Source organism: Drosophila persimilis, unplaced genomic scaffold (assembly GCF_003286085.1).
Source record: "Drosophila persimilis strain 14011-0111.01,24,50 unplaced genomic scaffold, DperRS2 tig00000732-arrow-arrow-pilon, whole genome shotgun sequence".
Classification (NCBI taxonomy): Eukaryota; Metazoa; Arthropoda; class Insecta; order Diptera; family Drosophilidae; genus Drosophila; species Drosophila persimilis.
In genome coordinates, this window is record NW_020825345.1 from 426,968 (window position 1) to 444,947 (window position 17,980).

Here is a 17,980-nt window from a genome sequence, read left to right on the forward strand (position 1 = left end):
GTCGGGATCTTGGATTCCGCCTCTCCAGGTGCCGCAGCGCAGCGGTCCTCCGCCGTTCTGGTTAGATTAGCTGTGTTTTAATATTTTTTTAATATTTATAGAAAAAAACTCGTGACAAAAGTACATATATGGAATGCCCATTAGCATTGTCTAACATTTATTTACAAAATAAATCGTCTTTTCACAAACAAGATAAATAATACAATAACAATTAAACTTAAACTGAAGATAAACATCATTGACGTTCCTAAACTAAAGTCTGCTTGGCTGCCAATTAGATATTCAGCATCTTGTGAGCACTTAATAATCTCCGCATCCAAAATTTGTTTAATAAGATCGTTTTGCTGCTCTGTAAATAAAAAACAAAATAGGTTATGCATTGCGGGGATCGGTTAATCGAATTTGCAATACCTTCACGATCACTTGTGACCCACTCCACGATAGGTGCTTCCAGATGGTGATTATCTTTGTTCGATGTAGCGGCTATCCAGTCAAGCTCTTCGCAATGCGTCAGTCTGCTATTTATTTCAGTAACATCAGGCGGAACAGCTTTAGAGTTGTTACTGGATATTCTTAAAGGTAAGGGGGTCTCTTTCATTTTCTTAAATTCTGATATACGGTTTAGGTTCTGCAGCAAGCTTGATTTGTGTGAATTCATGGCAAAGTCTAAGAAGGTAATCAAAAGCCAGTAGCAAGCCTTCTCGATATGTGTTGAGTCGAGGCAGTTGGAGTCCCCATATATGGCAATGCGTCCTTGGTGTGGAACATTCATATTTTGAAAGTAGCTCAAGTTACGTTTGCTCATTTTAGGTCGTAGGAATCTACTTTTGAATTTCGAGTTATCGATCGAAAGGGTGTTATCCATATTGTTACCATCATTGCTTTCTAAGCTGCTGGAATTTGTTTGGAATAACCCCAGAATCGGTACAACTTTTTTGGGTTCCTTTTTCGAAGATTTTGAGCCCATCATAATCTGAAAAAATTGAGTTATTAAATGTACATTAATCCTTGGGGAAATTCTCTATAAATTTACCGATCGGCCTTGGTCGTTTAAACTGGTTCCTACTACAACATCAATTGGATTGGATGGAAATTTTACAATTGTTGCGCCACTAGCATAATACATCGAATGGTCGCCAAGTTTAAAGTGTCCCTCTCCAACAAAGTCACCAAACGCGATTCCAAACGGTTTCAATAGATCATTTAGAGCTGGAATATTAGCGCCACCAGTGTCTGGTATCCACCATTGTCTAGTATTCTCGTCGAAGAATTTTATTTTCTTCATCACTGTTGTGTTGTACCAATCAGCAAATATGACTACGCTTAGGCCGTCCTTATGAACATGTTCCTTTAGAATATGCACCTCATCGTCATCAAATTCTTTCTCAGGATCTACAATCAATAAAGTGCCATAATCTGAGGCGTTGAAGCATGTGTACGGTTCACGCAAGACATCAACGTAGTATCCAACGTTTCGTAAATATGTGTACATGTCCTTAAAATTTGTATGTATGTGGTCCGCTCTCCAATCCAGAGGATCGGATTTAACCTTTAAATCATCTCGCGGTATATACCTAGGAGGGTACCTCAAGCTATGGTACTGGTCCCACAAAATTCTTTTATTCCTGGGCGGTTTTCTTGTAACTTTTATGGTTAGCGGAAAGATCACTTCAATTAAAAGTGTTTCGTTTTTTTTGTCTCTTAAACTTTCAACAATTAGAGATATGTTTCCTTTCGAAACGCCTTCATAGTCTTCACCATCTTTATTAACAGCTGAAGCGAATTAAAGATGTTTTTTAACAACATTATCAAGGACCTTTTCGTTAATGACACTTACCAATATAAACGGACATCCATCCAGTCCACGGCCAGAGAATAGGGGAAAATCTTGTTGATATTTTGAGAAAGTGTCCGTTATGATCAACATCTGGAATCCATTTGGGAGCACCTACAACACGACTGGTAACTGATATTCCATTGAGTATTGTAACATTCACGATTGCCACGGAGCTCCCAAAGTAAAGAGGCTGAGAGCTGTATGGCCACATGTAATTCGAGGTAAAATCAAGCAATGGTGGAATTAGGCTAATTTTCGGCCTATACGATAACAAGCTTTGCATACTTTTCAAAAGGCTAAGCTTTCCTTGGCCCTGCTCAAACATGTTGTAGGTCGGAAGTTTTTCGGCTCCTTCTATGATTACTTGTTTTAAGGATGCAGGGTTTATCAGTTCAATTCTATGAAATGCACCGCTTATAAGCAACGCTGCTACACCTGCAACAACTGGCGATGAAACTGAAGTTCCCGATAGACGTCTACAGCCTGTGCGTACATCACTGCCTTCCACTTGGCTCCCATAGGTGACTATATCTAGCCCTAGTCTTCCGTAGCCAAGAGGAAGCTCCCATGTGGTCATACCTCGAGAGCTGAACTTTGCAATTTTATCATCAAATTGAATACCGCCTACACCTATCACATCGCTCTGATCACCAGGATTGTTAAGAGTCCCATATAGGGGGCCATCATTTCCAGCTGATGACACCATTATAACATTATTGGCTGACAATTCCAGAACCTTTTCCACGAACGGTGAATCCATAAAATCTGGTCCACCTATACTAAGGTTGAGGATGTTCACTTTTCTATGTATCGCATAGTTAAAAGCATCCAAGAACCACGAAGTGTAGGAAACCTAAAATATGCAGGATTTAGTTAACTTATTTCATTGATTAATCCAAAATTGCGTCACCTGAGAGTTTGTAAAGACTTTAAAGATGTACAACTCAGCGTCAGGAGCAAGACCAAGGCACTCTTTGGATGATGCTATCACCCCGGCGACGAATGTGCCATGGCTAACTCTATCGTCCAGAGACTTTTCATTTGTCCAATTAGTTCGCTCCTTGACATTTCGGAAATGTGGATGATTTTTGGTCAAACCAGTATCAAAAATAGCTACTTTGACTCCTTTTCCTGTTATACCCAGATTCCAAAGAACATTTGCATGCAATACTGAAGAAACTCGTCGCGAATGCTTTACGTCCTCTTTACGTACTATTCCTAGAGTACGACGGTTTTTATATGCTAGAGTTGCATTAAAGTTCCATGCCAGGGTGCGTTGCACACTTCGCTGCGGGACGACTGCCTTAACTGATGGATGAGATGTGACTGTCTTTACAATATGCTCTATTGACGACTTTTTGCCGCCTAAAATCCGTAAGATATCAAAATCACTTGGATATTGACTTGCCAAATTATTTCGAGGTAAGATTCTCCAACCTGTTATCTGTAATGTAAATGTTTATAATTAAAAGGTGATTGCACATCATTGATCATTGATACATACATTGGAACTCAACAGCTTAGTTTGTATATAGGACTCTCTGACCGTAGAAAAGTACTTAAAATGAAATTGAACAATGAACTCATTTGGCACGACAGTGGTTTTAAATGTGTCTTTGTCTGAGGCCGAGCATGCAGGAATACATTGAAACAAAATCAATCCGCTTATTGCATTTATGACACAAATAATAGTAGACACATTCATTTAGGTTGACAGTTAAAAATAATTTAAGTTAAAAGAAGACATAAATAAACAAAAGAACCGAACTAGGGCTGCAGTATCGATAAATATCGATGTGTTTGTAGCCCTAGGATCAGATGTTTATTTTCAGTGCGGTCGAATTTGGCAAAAGATAAAATCTAAACAGTAGTGGTACTCCTGAAAACGATTCAATTTTGCTTAAGATGTATTGCACCAGTTCTTGGAACTACAGAGATTTCGCTTCTTATATCCCTATTGCTGACTAACTACTGACTAACTAAAAAACAGAGACAGACTTGTGGGAAAAGCCTGCAGTGAAAGTGAGAGAGATATCGTTATCTTGGCTTTCTAGTTGAGCTGGGAGCAGTGCTGCGGCAGAAATGGTTAGTTTCTTAGATCCAATTTTGCTGGCTGTCACAAATATTGTAACAAATAGTGCCTCAGTTCTTCGACTGATAGCGAGGCGAAGTGTCTATAGACGGCTACGCACACTAATTTTTCGTTTTGTCTAAGATCATATGGTTGTTAATAATTATTTCATGAACAAATGCAGGGTCATCGACATTAAGTCCAATCTAGACGCAAACGGAAACGCTTTTCTATGGGTATTAAACACATTCACATTCACCACAAAATAAGTATATTCCTAAACTATTCGAGTACAGGGTATACAAAGATATTGAATTTTAATTTTCTATGAGTTTTTTTGGGGTCACCACTAATGTAGTTATCGAAATAAATTTTGGTCACATTTTTTCGTAAGCACCGGCAAGAAAATTGTTTAATTGAAGCAAAGTAACTGTATGTTAGCGATAAACGCTTTGTTTTGTAAAGCAATTAATTGTTCGTCATGTATAAGTACTTTAATTGTATAAAAAATAAGCGTCGTTTCTCAGTTCCTATAGTTTCATACACATGTGTGACCACACAATAATATTGTGTATATGAAAATGTAAACAGTGCAAATTATACTAATTATATTAGGAATATACACACATATGCAAATTCATTTAGCATATTACATAAGCTTCCAATGATATACATTCAGAACAATAACAAAATTGTGTTCTTATTGTAGGGATTAACTAATTTGCGCGATTTTACCTGGAAGTAACTATAATCATGGAAGAGTTGTGCAGCAATTTTGGACATTCGAGTACTTCTAGTACCGGTAGCAATTCATCAATTTCAGCTAAGACAGCATTGAGCGAGTGCTCAGCCGCTTGGATCAATTACTTGAGTGCTTTGAATAGTCTATGCACATCTGGTTCCAAGTTGGCACATTCCATAGCAGTCTTGGAGCAGTGGTCATTAAATGAAAAGCCGCTGTTTAACAATTATACGACATCTTATTTAACAAATTCATGGAATGATCTGGCCAGGTAAAATATATATATGGATGCAATAAGACTCCAATCGGGGTGATATGAACAGTGGCTTATGACATAAAATAAAATATTTAAAGGGAGTCTTATTGGGCATTAAAGTACTAATATGAACGACAATTCTTTTATCTCTATATGCTGCATATATTAACAGGCTTAAAATCACTATCTTAAACTAGTCCTATCTTCCCATAGGGCAACCACAGTGGCAACAGGTACTGTTAAAACACACATGTTGGCTATACTACAGGACTTTGTTACCATACCGTCCGTGGATCAATCTGCTTCTATGAATACCGAGCTGGAACAAAAACGACTCAGAGAGCATAATGAGCTTATCGTTCTGGAAAATGCACAATCAGTTATCAACATTCAGCATCAGTTTTGTGCAGCTAGCTACGATGCGTTTTCATCGCTAACATGCTGCTTCGTTTGTCAATCCCCAGTCGGATTTCCGCATGAACAAGACTGTAGCGTTCTCAAGCAACGGTAAGAAATCTGCTCATTCTTCTAGTAAAGCCTTACCTTATCTCTAAATATTTGTTAATTTTTAAAGATCTCAATACGATCAACGGTCACAGACTCCATCGCCAAACTTGTGTGTCTCAAATGTAAAATCGGATTCGTCGAAAGGAAATTCGCTAACCGATCAGCGCCCTATTGCAATTGGAATTACGGAATCAGGTATTATAATACGATTACTATTACTATTTTTACATATTCAAATCTTTTGTGTGTTTTTTTTTTTATTTTTTCAAGTGGAACAGCAGCGTTGCCCATCGCCGGTACTAACGTTTCATGATCCAAATCCAATGCAAGCTATTTTTGAACACACACGTGGTCCGTTGCCAAACCCAGGACACTTGCTTTCGATGAAGACACCATTTCACCGGAATGTAAAATCATCGTTGAGTTTCCCATTGTTTCCTTTAAATGGGCAGCGCCGTTGGTCAGAAGCTGCTGCTGGTGAAGTTATTGATGGAAACTCTACTGATCCTGAAAGCCAAATGAGGAGATGGTCCATGCCATGGGAAGCAACAAAGTCTGACACCAACACAGTGACGTGGAACCAAACCAGAATAATGCCAATGAATACTTTAAAGACTTCTTCTTATAAAATGTCTAGCTCTGACCGATACACTTCACATAATTCAGGTAACTATTCACGTTTAAGCTCGTAAACTTAAATTACTAACCATACCACTTCAGATGGAAACTGCCCTTTGCCATCAAGTAGTCAGGATGGTCTACTAGAAGCTATTCAGTTACTCTCTATAAAACCAACCACAATGAATCAAATAAATCCTCATACTTGTATTCCGCCCACCTCTCCGGATGGCGGTATAGACTAACTTTAAACTTGGATAAATTTGTAATTTGTTGTCAATGCATGTTTCGACTTCATTATTTCATGCTTTCTAATAGCGCTTCGGCTGTAAATACAACCAGCTAAATTTTTTCTTAGAACGAAAGGGGACACAAAAATGTTTTGATTGGCCCCAAGCGGTGGTAGTCTGGTCTTGTCTTATATGTTGTACCCGTGGCTATTATGCCTTAAAGTTCTGACTTTGTGGGGCATGGCAAAGCATAAACTTTACAATGCACTTTTTCTATGCAAAGGTGCATCGTGCGTTCCACCAACTATCTCAACTGATAGTTGTGAAGCTGGTTTGCTCAGTATTTGTCATGTTCATGTTCACTTACCTGTATGCAAGTACTCTTTTAAAGATGATTACACTGAAAACGAGCATTTTCCATCTATAGTATGTTAATCTACTAGTAAAAGAATTTATTTGTGCTGGTATAATGCCATTCATTATAAGTAGGTAAATCTTACACACTTAATGCTAAGTAGATTTTCGGTTTTAAAATTTAAATTATGACACTAGTGAGATATTTTCTATTTCTTATTCCTACGAACACTTATAGTTAAAATATCATAATTATACCAATAATATGATCTATCTTTCTGTTTTTTTAATGATGCTTACACATACGCACATTATTTTTACACCCAAACATACATCTTTATGTGTGCATATGGCTTCATTTTTGTTTTTGTGGGTTACAAATATGTATTTTATAAGGTTATCCGTAGTTTACTATTCGGTGTTCACTAATAGGGGGGATTTCTATCATACAGTTTGTCGTATTATATTTTTATTAATATAATATTATTACTAGATTATATAGGTATGTATATTTAATTATGTCTTTAGATATAAGTTGTACTTAATATTGTGGTATAGCTATCGATTAAAAAAATATCTTCGAAATGCCTTTACTTTAAGAATTTGTGTACTGGTTGAATTAAAAAGTTGGATATTAACTTTAATGAATAAACAAATTAATCGTTGAGATGTTTCGGACTAAATCTTATTTTTGCGGGACTTTTTCCACTTCGCATTAAAAATATACATAATTATATAAATAAGTGTGAGTCCTTATATACATATATGTATGTATGTATGTATGTACATATATACATATGTATATATTTAATAATTGAACCGCAACCAATTCAAGTAATCAAACAAAAATGTTGAGTTTTGAGGCGGTGTTTTGCCAAATTGTTATATTTACATGTGTATGGTATATATCAAATATATATTAAACATATACAACATACATTTACGCATGCAACTGTACTGTATATTTATGCAGATATAGATACATCTATGTAAATATAATATTTGGCATAAGCATGTTGACTATTTAAAAGGTGTCTAATTTTTCTTCATCATTATAGCTACAATGCAAGAGTACTACGTATACTACTACGTATGCACAAGACATTGAGCGATTCTAACAATTTTTGTGTTCACAGTGTGTCTATGAGTACTGACAATTGAAAAGGATACGATTTCGAACCCCAAATGTGTAAGGATACCGGATATTCAAGTTCTGCACAATGCAAAAAGTTTTAGAAACCTTCAAAGTATATAAGTCAGAGTATATGCCCCTTTAAGGTTTAAAAAATGTATCATATTCATATTAATATAATATAAAGTACGAGTACCAAACAAATTCTGGGCCCATGTGAGAACATAATGCCTAACTTAACCAATGCCAAAAATGATTCGAATTAAATTTACAGTCGCTTTGGGTTCAAACACTTAATATAAATCAATGGTGTTCCAACGTGGGGGGTTTTAATTGTGTTGCCTTTGTGACTTCAACAAATATGACAACTTACAAATAAGCATACCATAAGATATAATACCTTTGGGAGGTATGGCGATATGCATCGTATAAAAGTGTTAATCATTATATCTAAATATGATAATATTTGTATGTAGTTGTGTATCTAAGTAGTTTATATATGTATGTAGATATATGTATGTACTACGGCATTGACATTCAATGAGTTATTTTCTAAGTACATTCATAAATACATATGCTTGTACACATACATAGTTATACATGTTATTTTACTTGGAGGCTTTCTGACATTTGGATTTGAATATTTACAATATTTCATATTTTCGCTTACATTTTCAAGAATGACTGTATTACAAAATGTGATATTTGGGGATGGGGATATCATATAGCTGAGATAATTAAAAATAAAAATGATACGAGTAAAGCTTTGCGGTACTCCCGCAAGGACAAAGGAACGACCTTTTTTTTCTTTGTCCTGTTCTTGATACTTCGAAAATTATATACATAAATGATATATGTACATATATTCCTAATCAGCATCAACACCTAGCAATGGCCAACTGTCTGTAGAAACACTTGGATATCGTAGACCAAACTTTCTATAACTACCCAATTTGATCGAGATGGGCCTTCTATTGTGCTCACCACAGGAGCATGTGTCTTTTTTATGTATGTATGATGTGCATTCTTGCATCAATTATTAAAATAACTATATTTAATAGAAGCGTTATGGCGTTATTGCTACTGAAAACGGAATGCAAGAACGACTGCCACCACAAACAATAGTTTTCTTGATAGAGATTTTTAGAGTTTAGACTATTAGAATAACTTTCTATAAAGAACATAAGATTAAGATTATTATATTCAGATTTCAATCTTGTTACGTTCTTCTTAGTGTACATACATACATATACATACGTATAAATATGAATAATTATTTGCTAAAGTTTTAGTAAGGCACCTTTTAAATTATATTTGCAAATAAATGTTTAACGCAATATTTTAAATACTGATGATAGGATTGAACACCAACACAAATATACATAAGATTATTCCACAAATAGTTGGAACTATTCTATTATTGCTTGAAACTCCCATTTTATATTCCATATCGATGTCGAGAAGAAGGTCATGATTTCGCGTATAAAATTGGTGAATATCGCTGATCTATAATAATTAGAGATTTACCGTAAATGATGTGGTATGCCGTCGCTAGTCTTAGAATACGCTCCCAAGTACAGAATTTCGTTACTTTATAGGTGAAACATACCTCATTCCATCCATATTTGTTTTTAGCTTGAACAATCGCTTCGTATACGGCATTGTGTTCCAGGTTTCTGACTACATACGACATTAAGTAGTGTGATCCGTCTGTCCTTATTGGCGTTGGTTTGATGTGGTACTCGTGCCATTTACCAGGATGTTGATACGTTTCATTCATCTAAAATGTAGGAAAATAATGTTTAATTGGTTGGCCATTTCATCGGATCCACTGTTACCAAAAGACGCCGGTACAATAGCTTGATCTCATCCAATGGGGGCACAGACTCGATTGCCCATGTTAGGTTGTAGTGATCTAGAAATCCGCTTAGGGCGGGAGAAATAAAATCAGCTGGACCCGGTCGACCAGACACTTCAATATATTTCTTAGTTCTTCCCAGTGCATTATCAGCAACACAGCTATAATTGCCGAAATCTGTCGGTTGAAAGTTGCGAATAATAAGGCTGTATCTATCATCGCGTGGGTACATAGAACGACGATCAGTGGGATCCAGTAAAAATGAATTTTGGTACCATAGCATCTGTAAATAATAAAAAACAAACTGAAATTAGTTTCCCTCGCAATGACTGTCGCATAACGTAACAATGACTGTCGAACGTAAAAAAAGAGAAAGGAACCACAACCGCTAGTTATGTTGTAATGTTAATTCTTGCACTCTGCTTATCATCTTTCTCCGCAATGAATTACTTTATTAGAATTTCCGTTTCCATTGCTCTTTACATTTTGTTTAAATCTGTCTCACTCTCTCTTCTTTAACCAACAACCCAATCGCACCCCTCCGCCAGAAGACGCACATGGCACGAGAAAGAGTGTGAGTTAGAGAGAGAAAGAGGTAATGAGTAAGCGCTTCAAAGGGTTATCCACTGCACTTTCACTTGTACCTTCTGGCGGATCCAGATTCGGCATGGCTTTTTATTCTGATCAAGAATATATAAAAGTAGTGTATACTTTACTTTATACCTTATACTATATATGTATACACTTCATGGGCCGAAAAGACTTCCTTCTGGTTGTTAAAAAAATTCACTTCCACCAAAAAAATATTATAGCGCTCAACCCTTCGAGTAACGAGTATGCCAATTGTGTTACTTACTTCAGAACTCACATCACCGTGCACAATGCAGACCAGTTCAACATCATATCCTTCTGCTGCATGTACCCATGATTTTTCAACGGTAATTTCTGGGGGAGCTGGAAAAGAAATAGTAATATTTTGTGATATTACAAAAAAATAGTATTACGATTATTTTCAACTTATAATGAGATATAAAATACTCTTACATAATATAGTTAGCTGTATGTCCATCGAAACTCGCTCTTTAACGCCATTATCTGCTGAACACTGATATGTGCCAGCATGGTGTCTGTCCACATTCTCTAATATCAATGTGGAGCTATCCGATAGATGAGTTGGTCCGGAAAACACGTCTTTCTTGAACCAGAATATTGTTGGGACGGGATTACCAGAGGCTTTGCATTCCAATGTGACAGTGCTTCCTTTTCGCGCAGTGACTTGTCCATTGTGCGGAAGTGCCCTCAGAGTTGGTGGGACTGAAAATAGTTTAGAGTTGTAAAGTAAATTCATCAAAATGCAATTATGTTTAAATAATATTATACCCAAAATTTCAACAGTATGGACTTGGTCACGATTTTCCTGATCCCCAAGTTGGCATATATAGTCCCCGGCATCCTGCGTCTTAACTCCATTGATCTGCAAGTTGTAGTCGCCAACAATTTTAAAACGTTGATCTCTTGATATTTTTAGATGCCCAGCAGTAAGCACAGATGAGCCCTTCCTCCACAACAGCACAAAAGATCCAAGATTTTGTACTTTGCATGGCAGCTCTATTGTTTCCCCGACAATGACTTTATAAAGGTGACCTCTAGATAAAAATTTCGGAGCAGTTGTGGGTGGGTCATTCTCAGGCAATATGAAGGATCCATCTGGAAAAGAAAGATATTCGGCATTTATTTGATTATCTCAGTTTGAAGTAGTTCTAAAAAATATTCAGAGCTTTCGCATCTCCATGTAGTCTTCTGATTGATTAACATATTGAATATTAGAAAAGTGTAAATATTCAAATGCATACCATAAGCATTTTGTATAAGAAATAAAGGTATAGTACTTACCTATGCAGTATATAGTAAGCGCAAAGAAATATAGAGCAAATTGCCAATACGATCTCCTTGAGTAGTAACTCTGAAATACACGACAAAATGGTATATTTATGTTTGGTTATACAAATCAGGTGCGGTACTTTCGGTTTGCTTTAAGGCCTCGCAAATAAAACTATCTCGCCATATAAACTTGTAACAGGAAAGAAATTCACGACACAGAACCGGATGACATATTGGATAATCTGTGATTAGATCAAGACGTGGAGTTTACTTGACCCTTGCAGTAGAGTCTATTGAATGAGAGTGGAGAACTCCAAAATATGCCAATTTAATTGCTTAAAGTTGCACAATAAGCACAACAAAGGAGCCTTTAGTCAATGGAAAGTCAGGGAAAAATAAGTAATCAACCATATTCTCTCATTCATATATATATTGCTTATTAATTACTTTTTGAGTAAAACAGCGAACTATTGGCTTAACATCGGAATGTTGAAATTCCTGCCGCCGTTGAGGTACAATTTCATCACAGAAACAAAATAACCGGCTATTGAAATAGAGCAGGAATATATGTGTTCAGAAATGTATATTCTTTTAATACCTCCTTTTTTGCAAGACAAAAATATTTTATTGAAAATCCGCAAGTGGATTGGTGGAGTGGTACTATATAGATTTGTACGTCCATATATATTAAATTCAAATGTACATATGTACATTGTACATATGCGCATATTTATATGCATAGAGAAATACATAATAAGTCCTCGTATAAATATGTACATATAACCGTTAATACAAACTAGGGATGCGTGCGGGGGCGGGCCAATCTTGCAAGGCACGGACCGACTCGGCTAAAAAACGAAAAAATATTCGAGGCACGGTGTGCTACGGCAAAAAACGCAGTCCATGCGCATCTCTAGTACAAACTAATCAATATGCAGGCCTTTTAAACCCAATGAAAACTTTAAACACTTCAATTATAAAGTTGGTAAAGATATATGAATACATATCTAAGTACACACACGATACGCGCTTATGTAAACCAAAATACACATACATACATACATGTGTACATACATATGCAGGCATAGCCATATATATCCCCATAATGTACATATGTATATACTTTTACATTATTGCAGACAATAAGTCTTATTTGGTTTCAGAAGTGAAACATTTGAAGTTCACAGGAAAAAAATGCCAATTAATACACGACATTTATGCTGTAATAAACATTTCTGATGTTGGGGGCACACAATTTCGTCCTTACCATTTTAATATGTATTTATTGTGCGTATGTCTTTCTTTTTCTTAACTTTCCGTTAGCCACCAGTTATCTGAATATCGTGGGCACATTAACTCTCACAACAATTCACTATTGCTTCCTAAATTAATATCATTTTCTCTTGTTTGATGTATAAAATGGACTAGAATCGAGGACTGACAAGTATAATTGTATTTATTCTTAAAAGTTATATTAATGGAGCGCATGCTCAGTCGAGGGCAGTGTTATATCGAAAGCTTTTTAGAGCTTTAAAAGCGATATGATGCGAGTAAAGGTCTGGTCTGGCATCTTATCTGCATCACTTATACTTGTAAGCCTCAACATAATATTGGTTTTTCGGTTTTGTAGAATATAGAAGACAATATACAGAGATGGATTTTTTGTTTAGCTGAATACGCAAGAATTTTATTTATAAGAATATTATTTTGTGTAATTTTTTTTGGGTGCGATGAGTTTAATTTATTATTTTATGTTAAACTAACACTTCCGGCCCAGCTGAAAGGAAAATCTGAATAGTCGTAATTCAAAAATATTCATATTAATGCAACACTATACCTTATACGTTCCAAAATGTTTCAAAAGTTTATTTATGTGGGACTAATACATTTGAATTTGAATATTAATGAACAGTAAGTGCGTATGAGATCCACCTATTTCTTTTTCTTTTGTTTTGCCATCTTTTTAGCCATAAACTTGCGCCTTAATTTCAAAAATTTGTTAGACTTTCCAAACCATTTGTCAAATTTGTCCATGATCTAAAGATATTAAGTTACGTATATTATCAATATTTGGATTACAAGCTTTGATGTTTTACCTTTTGTTCTGGAGGAAATATTGGCTCATCATGTTTGCTCAAGAAATATTCCAAAAATTCGTTGGGGTCTAACGCTTCATTGTTAAGCCTCATTCTTCGGGAAACATCTAATGTCTCACTTATGTTCTGTGCGATATCACCAGAGTTATATGCTTGCAAGACTCTTGCCAGCGCAGAATATGCATACTCCTCCATATTTTCTACGTTTTCTGTCATTAGTTCTAGCCAAAGCAGGAAACTAGTACCATAGTCGCACTTTGGTATAAGCAGGACTTTCTGGAATGCTTTCTTGAATTTTCCCTTCGCAGACCATGGCATGTTGCTGGTGCCCAATAAAACAACCTTGTCAGTTTTTTTGATATTTTTCAAAATGCCTTTCGGTATAGAAGAAGCGAGGAGCGTTGGATTAATTTCCTTTAGCTCAGGCGGAATCTTTTTCAAAAATACACGATGAGCTTCTTCGATATATAATATAGCTGGCTGAAAGGCCTTTGCTACTTTCATAACAACATGTAGGAAATACTTCATATTATCAGCAAATTTAAAAACTTTTTCTGGACTAAGATTTATAAATACAGCATCTGAAATATAAACGATAATCGATATAAGTCATAACTGATTTATCATATGTCAATGCATAATACATACCTAATTCCGATGCAATTATATTACAAAGTAGCTTTTTCCCACTGTTAAGTGGTCCTATTAATAAAATTGACTTTGGTTTATCAATATCGAATTCTCCCATTCCCAGCATTGATTCTTGAATGATCATTTTTATATCCCCCTTCGCTGGGCCCACAGTTCTGTAAAATGTGTTCACATTCGTATAAATGAGACGATATTAAATATTAAGCTATAAAAGTACTAACGTTAAACCATCTTCATCTCTTGTATCATTTGCTAAAAAGTTGAAGTCGGCAATAAATTCATCAAAATCTTTGTGGGAAACTTCCTCTATAATTCCTTCATCTTTCAATTCTTGGTATAATGAATCAAGCGTTCGATCGGCTGTCATATCCTTGACCTTTTTCTTCTTTTTTTCCTTTTTAGCTTTGGCCTTCTTTACTTTTTGAGCCTTATATTTTGTCTTGGTATCTTTAGCCAAAGCTGCTCTAAGCAGCTCATATTCTATCCTATAAGATAATCGATTCAATTAACATCAAATATAACTATTAAACTTGAAAGTATGATGTGTTACTCATCGAGTTTCTGTATACCAACCAAACCTTCAAAATGTAATCAGAATCGGTATAGGTACTTTTACTTACAAAGAAACAAGAAATGTGTAATATATTTACCTCATATATTCATCAACCAATCCTCTCAGCTCCTGATGTATCTTCGCCAACTCTTCCTCTGTAACCCAATCTTTGATCGGATCATGATTTTTGTTGAGGTATTCATCAATGTTTCTCCAATCAAGAGCAAATTGCTTCATTGCTTCTTCAATATTTGCTGTAAATATATATATATAAATATATGATATTTGTTGTAGTATAGCGCAAAAACAAACAGAGAGTACTCTCCCTACCTATGGCTTTGCTTGAAGTCATCTCGTAGGCAACATCAATTATTCCGGCATCTTTTAATTTTTTCCTTCGTTTCGCGTCCTTCATTTTCTGCTTTCGTATTTTGTCCTTTTGTTTCTGCTTTTCTGCCTTTTTCTTTTCAGCCAACTTCTGGCGTTCCGCTTTGGTCATAGGCTTTTTACCTAGAGTGTCTTGAAACTCTAATGGAGTCATTGTTTCATCGATGACAACTAATACGGTTCCAGTTTTAATCGGATCGGGGTATGGGTGGAAGTTTCCGGTCTTTTCATAACTGTTAAGATAATTAATTAAATATTGTAAATATAAATTGTTGATAATGTTGTAGCCTTTCCTTCTCTGTTCAAAGTTATGCAAACAAAAAGATGTCATAGAACTTACAATTCTTTAAACCAGGCACGAATATGATCGGATATGTCTTCCATCATCCAAGGAGTTCGCATTTGCAGAAGCCTTGTTCGTTCATCAGTAATTAATTGAATATATTCCTCGTCCAGCTTCTTTTTCAACATCTCCTTTTTATACATTTCCAAAACTGAATTCGCAAAACGATTCGGGCGTTTTAGCTTTCTATGTTTTTTCATACCGTATAATTCTTCTTTAAATCTACTTCTCATTCTCATAATCTTTCTTGTCTTGTATCGCCTCCAGCAATTTTGTATCTTACTAGCTGCATCGTCTCGTAGTTTATTTAGCCTTTCCAATTCTTCATCTAGAATACAAATATAGCTCGAGTTAAAATATATATATATTCATCATAAATTTATTTACTATCAGTAGACGGCTCCAATACATCTATTTTTTCTTTTAAGTTTTCACATGATTCCACGTCCTTTATAAAATCGGCCGCAAATATAGTTCTCTTAACAGGTATACTCATTGCTTGATCCGGCTTGAATGTAAATCTATAGTTGATTTTTTTTCTTTGTAGGACCTTGAGAAATTTCTTTTTATCATAGTTTATATTTGACTTATACACACGAGCTCTGCGCGCCCTTTCGTGCGCTTGAATAAGCGTCACTGCTTCTGTAACTTTTACCCAATCCTGTGCTTCCCTCTCAACCTTTTCTATATCATTCATGTACAATTGGTTATCGGCTACGATATTTTGAACGTCCAAGGGACGGCGATATAAAAATTGAGGTGATCTCCAAATAACTAGATCCCGCGGCGTGAGCCTTCTAGCAACTAATGCTTTATCTATATATACGTACTCGCTCAACTCCATGCCTTTCAATTCCTCCTTGAGCCTCAGCAGCTGCTGTGTTGCACTCTCAACAAGAATGCGCACTACAGCTCGTTTTTGCACTTGAAAAGTATTATGATAGATGAAACTCAACTTGTTTACAAGCTCTACGTATAGCACATAAAGCTCGGAAAATATTTTAAATGAGATAGCCTTCTCTTCGGGGGGTTCCAATTTCTTCAATCGATTCTGCTTTTTGATGAGTTGCCCAATATCTTTTCTGGTAGCTACCCATAGCTTATGATTAAGGTCAAAAGACATTGTTTTTATTGAATTGTACAAAAATTCTCTGAGGGAGTATGTATGTGTTATATATTGTATTTATTTGTATTTATACACTAAATAAAATAATAAATCGGTTAAGTGATTTTGCATGGGTTACTTAGTACCAATATAAATTGATACACACACAATCTATTACTTATCTTTCATGAACAATCAGGGTATTTGGAAAGGAACTACAACCGCTTCTTTGTGGTCGATCTGTATTTGATTAACACCGATGAGGGCTTTCTCAATAAACAATTTCATCTGAAAATAGAAACAATGCATTAATTATGACTTCAGTTCGTTAAAGCTCAAACATATACAGCTACAGAATACATAGCAGTTATCAAATTCTGCAAGGTAACGCAGACTTACAAAATCAACTTTATTAGCAACTAACCTGAAGTGTATCCTTAGCATAAATTGGTTTTGTTATATAAAACTGATGACTGGGAACATCTTTCAACAGGCCTGGATAAATTCAAATTACATTGTTAAGTTTAATTATAATAATAATAAAGGGGTGCCTAACCTTTCCTTGTTATGTTGGGATGCTGAACATTGTTCCACAGTTCATGCAAGCGCTGCGAATAAGTCTTTATTCTGTCGGTGTACTCCTGATGTTCCAGGCTATGGCAATCCATAGCGCCCACATTGATCATGTTTCTAGAAATATGAATGCAGATAAGTATATATGTACATATGTATGTATGCACAATGCATATGCATATATGTATGTGGGTATGGGCATGCATATTGCTTCTTTTGAACTACGTACATTGCTGTATTCTGTACAAGTCTAGATAGTGCCGTTTGGTCATCTTTTTTGGGAAGTGAGTGGGAATAATCGTTACTTAAGCCATCGGAATTGCTTCTTCTAAGGGCTGGACTATGGTTGACGGGATCTACGAGTAGGTGTGTTCTTTCGTTTGGTTCAATGTTCTGCAAGACAAAGTAGCAATGCTTCTATTATTGTCCAAAAATGTCGTCATTACAGCTTACCTGAGCACCAACGTCCTCGGCGCAATGCAAGCAACTGCACACCGAAGCAATGTAGTTCCAAACAGAATGAACATATTCCATATTACACGTGCGTTTTATTATTATTTTTATTATTCAACATTCATTCAACAGTTTAATTATTGTAAAATTTAGTGATGTGAAACTATCGATGGTTTCCTTGCAGCGAGACCATCGATATTTTTAGATGCTATCGATGTAAAGCTAGCTTAAATCTTAGAACATGTGGAAATTTCGGCATTTTTAAGCAAAATTAAGGATCTCCGAATGATCTTATATATTATTGATATAAATTAAAGTTCATAGTTCAATAGT

The 17,980-nt window shown here is 35.6% G+C and overlaps 5 protein-coding genes across 6 annotated transcripts; 1 reads left to right on the top strand and 4 right to left on the bottom strand.

The window, feature by feature from the left end:
* Positions 1-135: 135 nt before the first annotated feature.
* Positions 136-3,542, bottom strand: LOC6603411 (membrane-bound transcription factor site-1 protease). The gene is made up of 6 exons (XM_002028351.2): positions 3,342-3,542; positions 2,748-3,281; positions 1,838-2,690; positions 1,034-1,773; positions 412-973; positions 136-349 (listed from the first exon to the last, which is right to left on the bottom strand). The coding sequence occupies exons 1-6, from the start codon at positions 3,540-3,542 to the stop codon at positions 162-164; spliced, it is 3,078 nt and encodes a 1,025-aa protein (XP_002028387.2). The 3' UTR covers positions 136-161.
* Positions 3,543-4,636: 1,094 nt separating this feature from the next.
* Positions 4,637-6,396, top strand: LOC6603786. 2 transcript variants are annotated; one of them, XM_026992284.1, is made up of 5 exons: positions 4,637-4,921; positions 5,120-5,413; positions 5,481-5,608; positions 5,684-6,079; positions 6,134-6,396. In XM_026992284.1, exons 1-5 carry the CDS (start codon positions 4,662-4,664, stop codon positions 6,274-6,276), a joined length of 1,221 nt encoding a protein of 406 aa, XP_026848085.1. In that variant the 5' UTR covers positions 4,637-4,661; the 3' UTR covers positions 6,277-6,396. The 2 variants fall into 2 exon arrangements, with proteins under 2 accessions (XP_026848085.1, XP_026848086.1); XM_026992285.1 differs by having other exon boundaries at positions 4,849-4,921; positions 5,104-5,413.
* A 2,583-nt stretch (positions 6,397-8,979) lies between these two features.
* On the bottom strand, positions 8,980-12,854 carry LOC6603788 (opioid-binding protein/cell adhesion molecule). The gene is made up of 8 exons (XM_026992274.1): positions 12,754-12,854; positions 11,499-11,568; positions 10,986-11,312; positions 10,650-10,919; positions 10,462-10,559; positions 9,586-9,888; positions 9,357-9,527; positions 8,980-9,253 (listed from the first exon to the last, which is right to left on the bottom strand). Exons 1-8 carry the CDS (start codon positions 12,754-12,756, stop codon positions 9,089-9,091), a joined length of 1,407 nt encoding a protein of 468 aa, XP_026848075.1. The 5' UTR covers positions 12,757-12,854; the 3' UTR covers positions 8,980-9,088.
* A 329-nt stretch (positions 12,855-13,183) lies between these two features.
* LOC113566489 (IQ and AAA domain-containing protein 1-like) lies at positions 13,184-16,639 on the bottom strand. Its single transcript, XM_026992286.1, has 9 exons — positions 15,904-16,639; positions 15,514-15,844; positions 15,117-15,406; positions 14,884-15,040; positions 14,455-14,718; positions 14,231-14,388; positions 13,583-14,163; positions 13,324-13,523; positions 13,184-13,263 (listed from the first exon to the last, which is right to left on the bottom strand). Exons 1-8 carry the CDS (start codon positions 16,637-16,639, stop codon positions 13,419-13,421), a joined length of 2,622 nt encoding a protein of 873 aa, XP_026848087.1. The 3' UTR covers positions 13,184-13,263; positions 13,324-13,418.
* A 64-nt stretch (positions 16,640-16,703) lies between these two features.
* LOC6603787 lies at positions 16,704-17,743 on the bottom strand. The gene is made up of 5 exons (XM_026992288.1): positions 17,648-17,743; positions 17,424-17,587; positions 17,178-17,311; positions 17,046-17,116; positions 16,704-16,909 (listed from the first exon to the last, which is right to left on the bottom strand). The coding sequence occupies exons 1-5, from the start codon at positions 17,726-17,728 to the stop codon at positions 16,817-16,819; spliced, it is 543 nt and encodes a 180-aa protein (XP_026848089.1). The 5' UTR covers positions 17,729-17,743; the 3' UTR covers positions 16,704-16,816.
* Between the last annotated feature and the right edge of the window lie 237 nt (positions 17,744-17,980).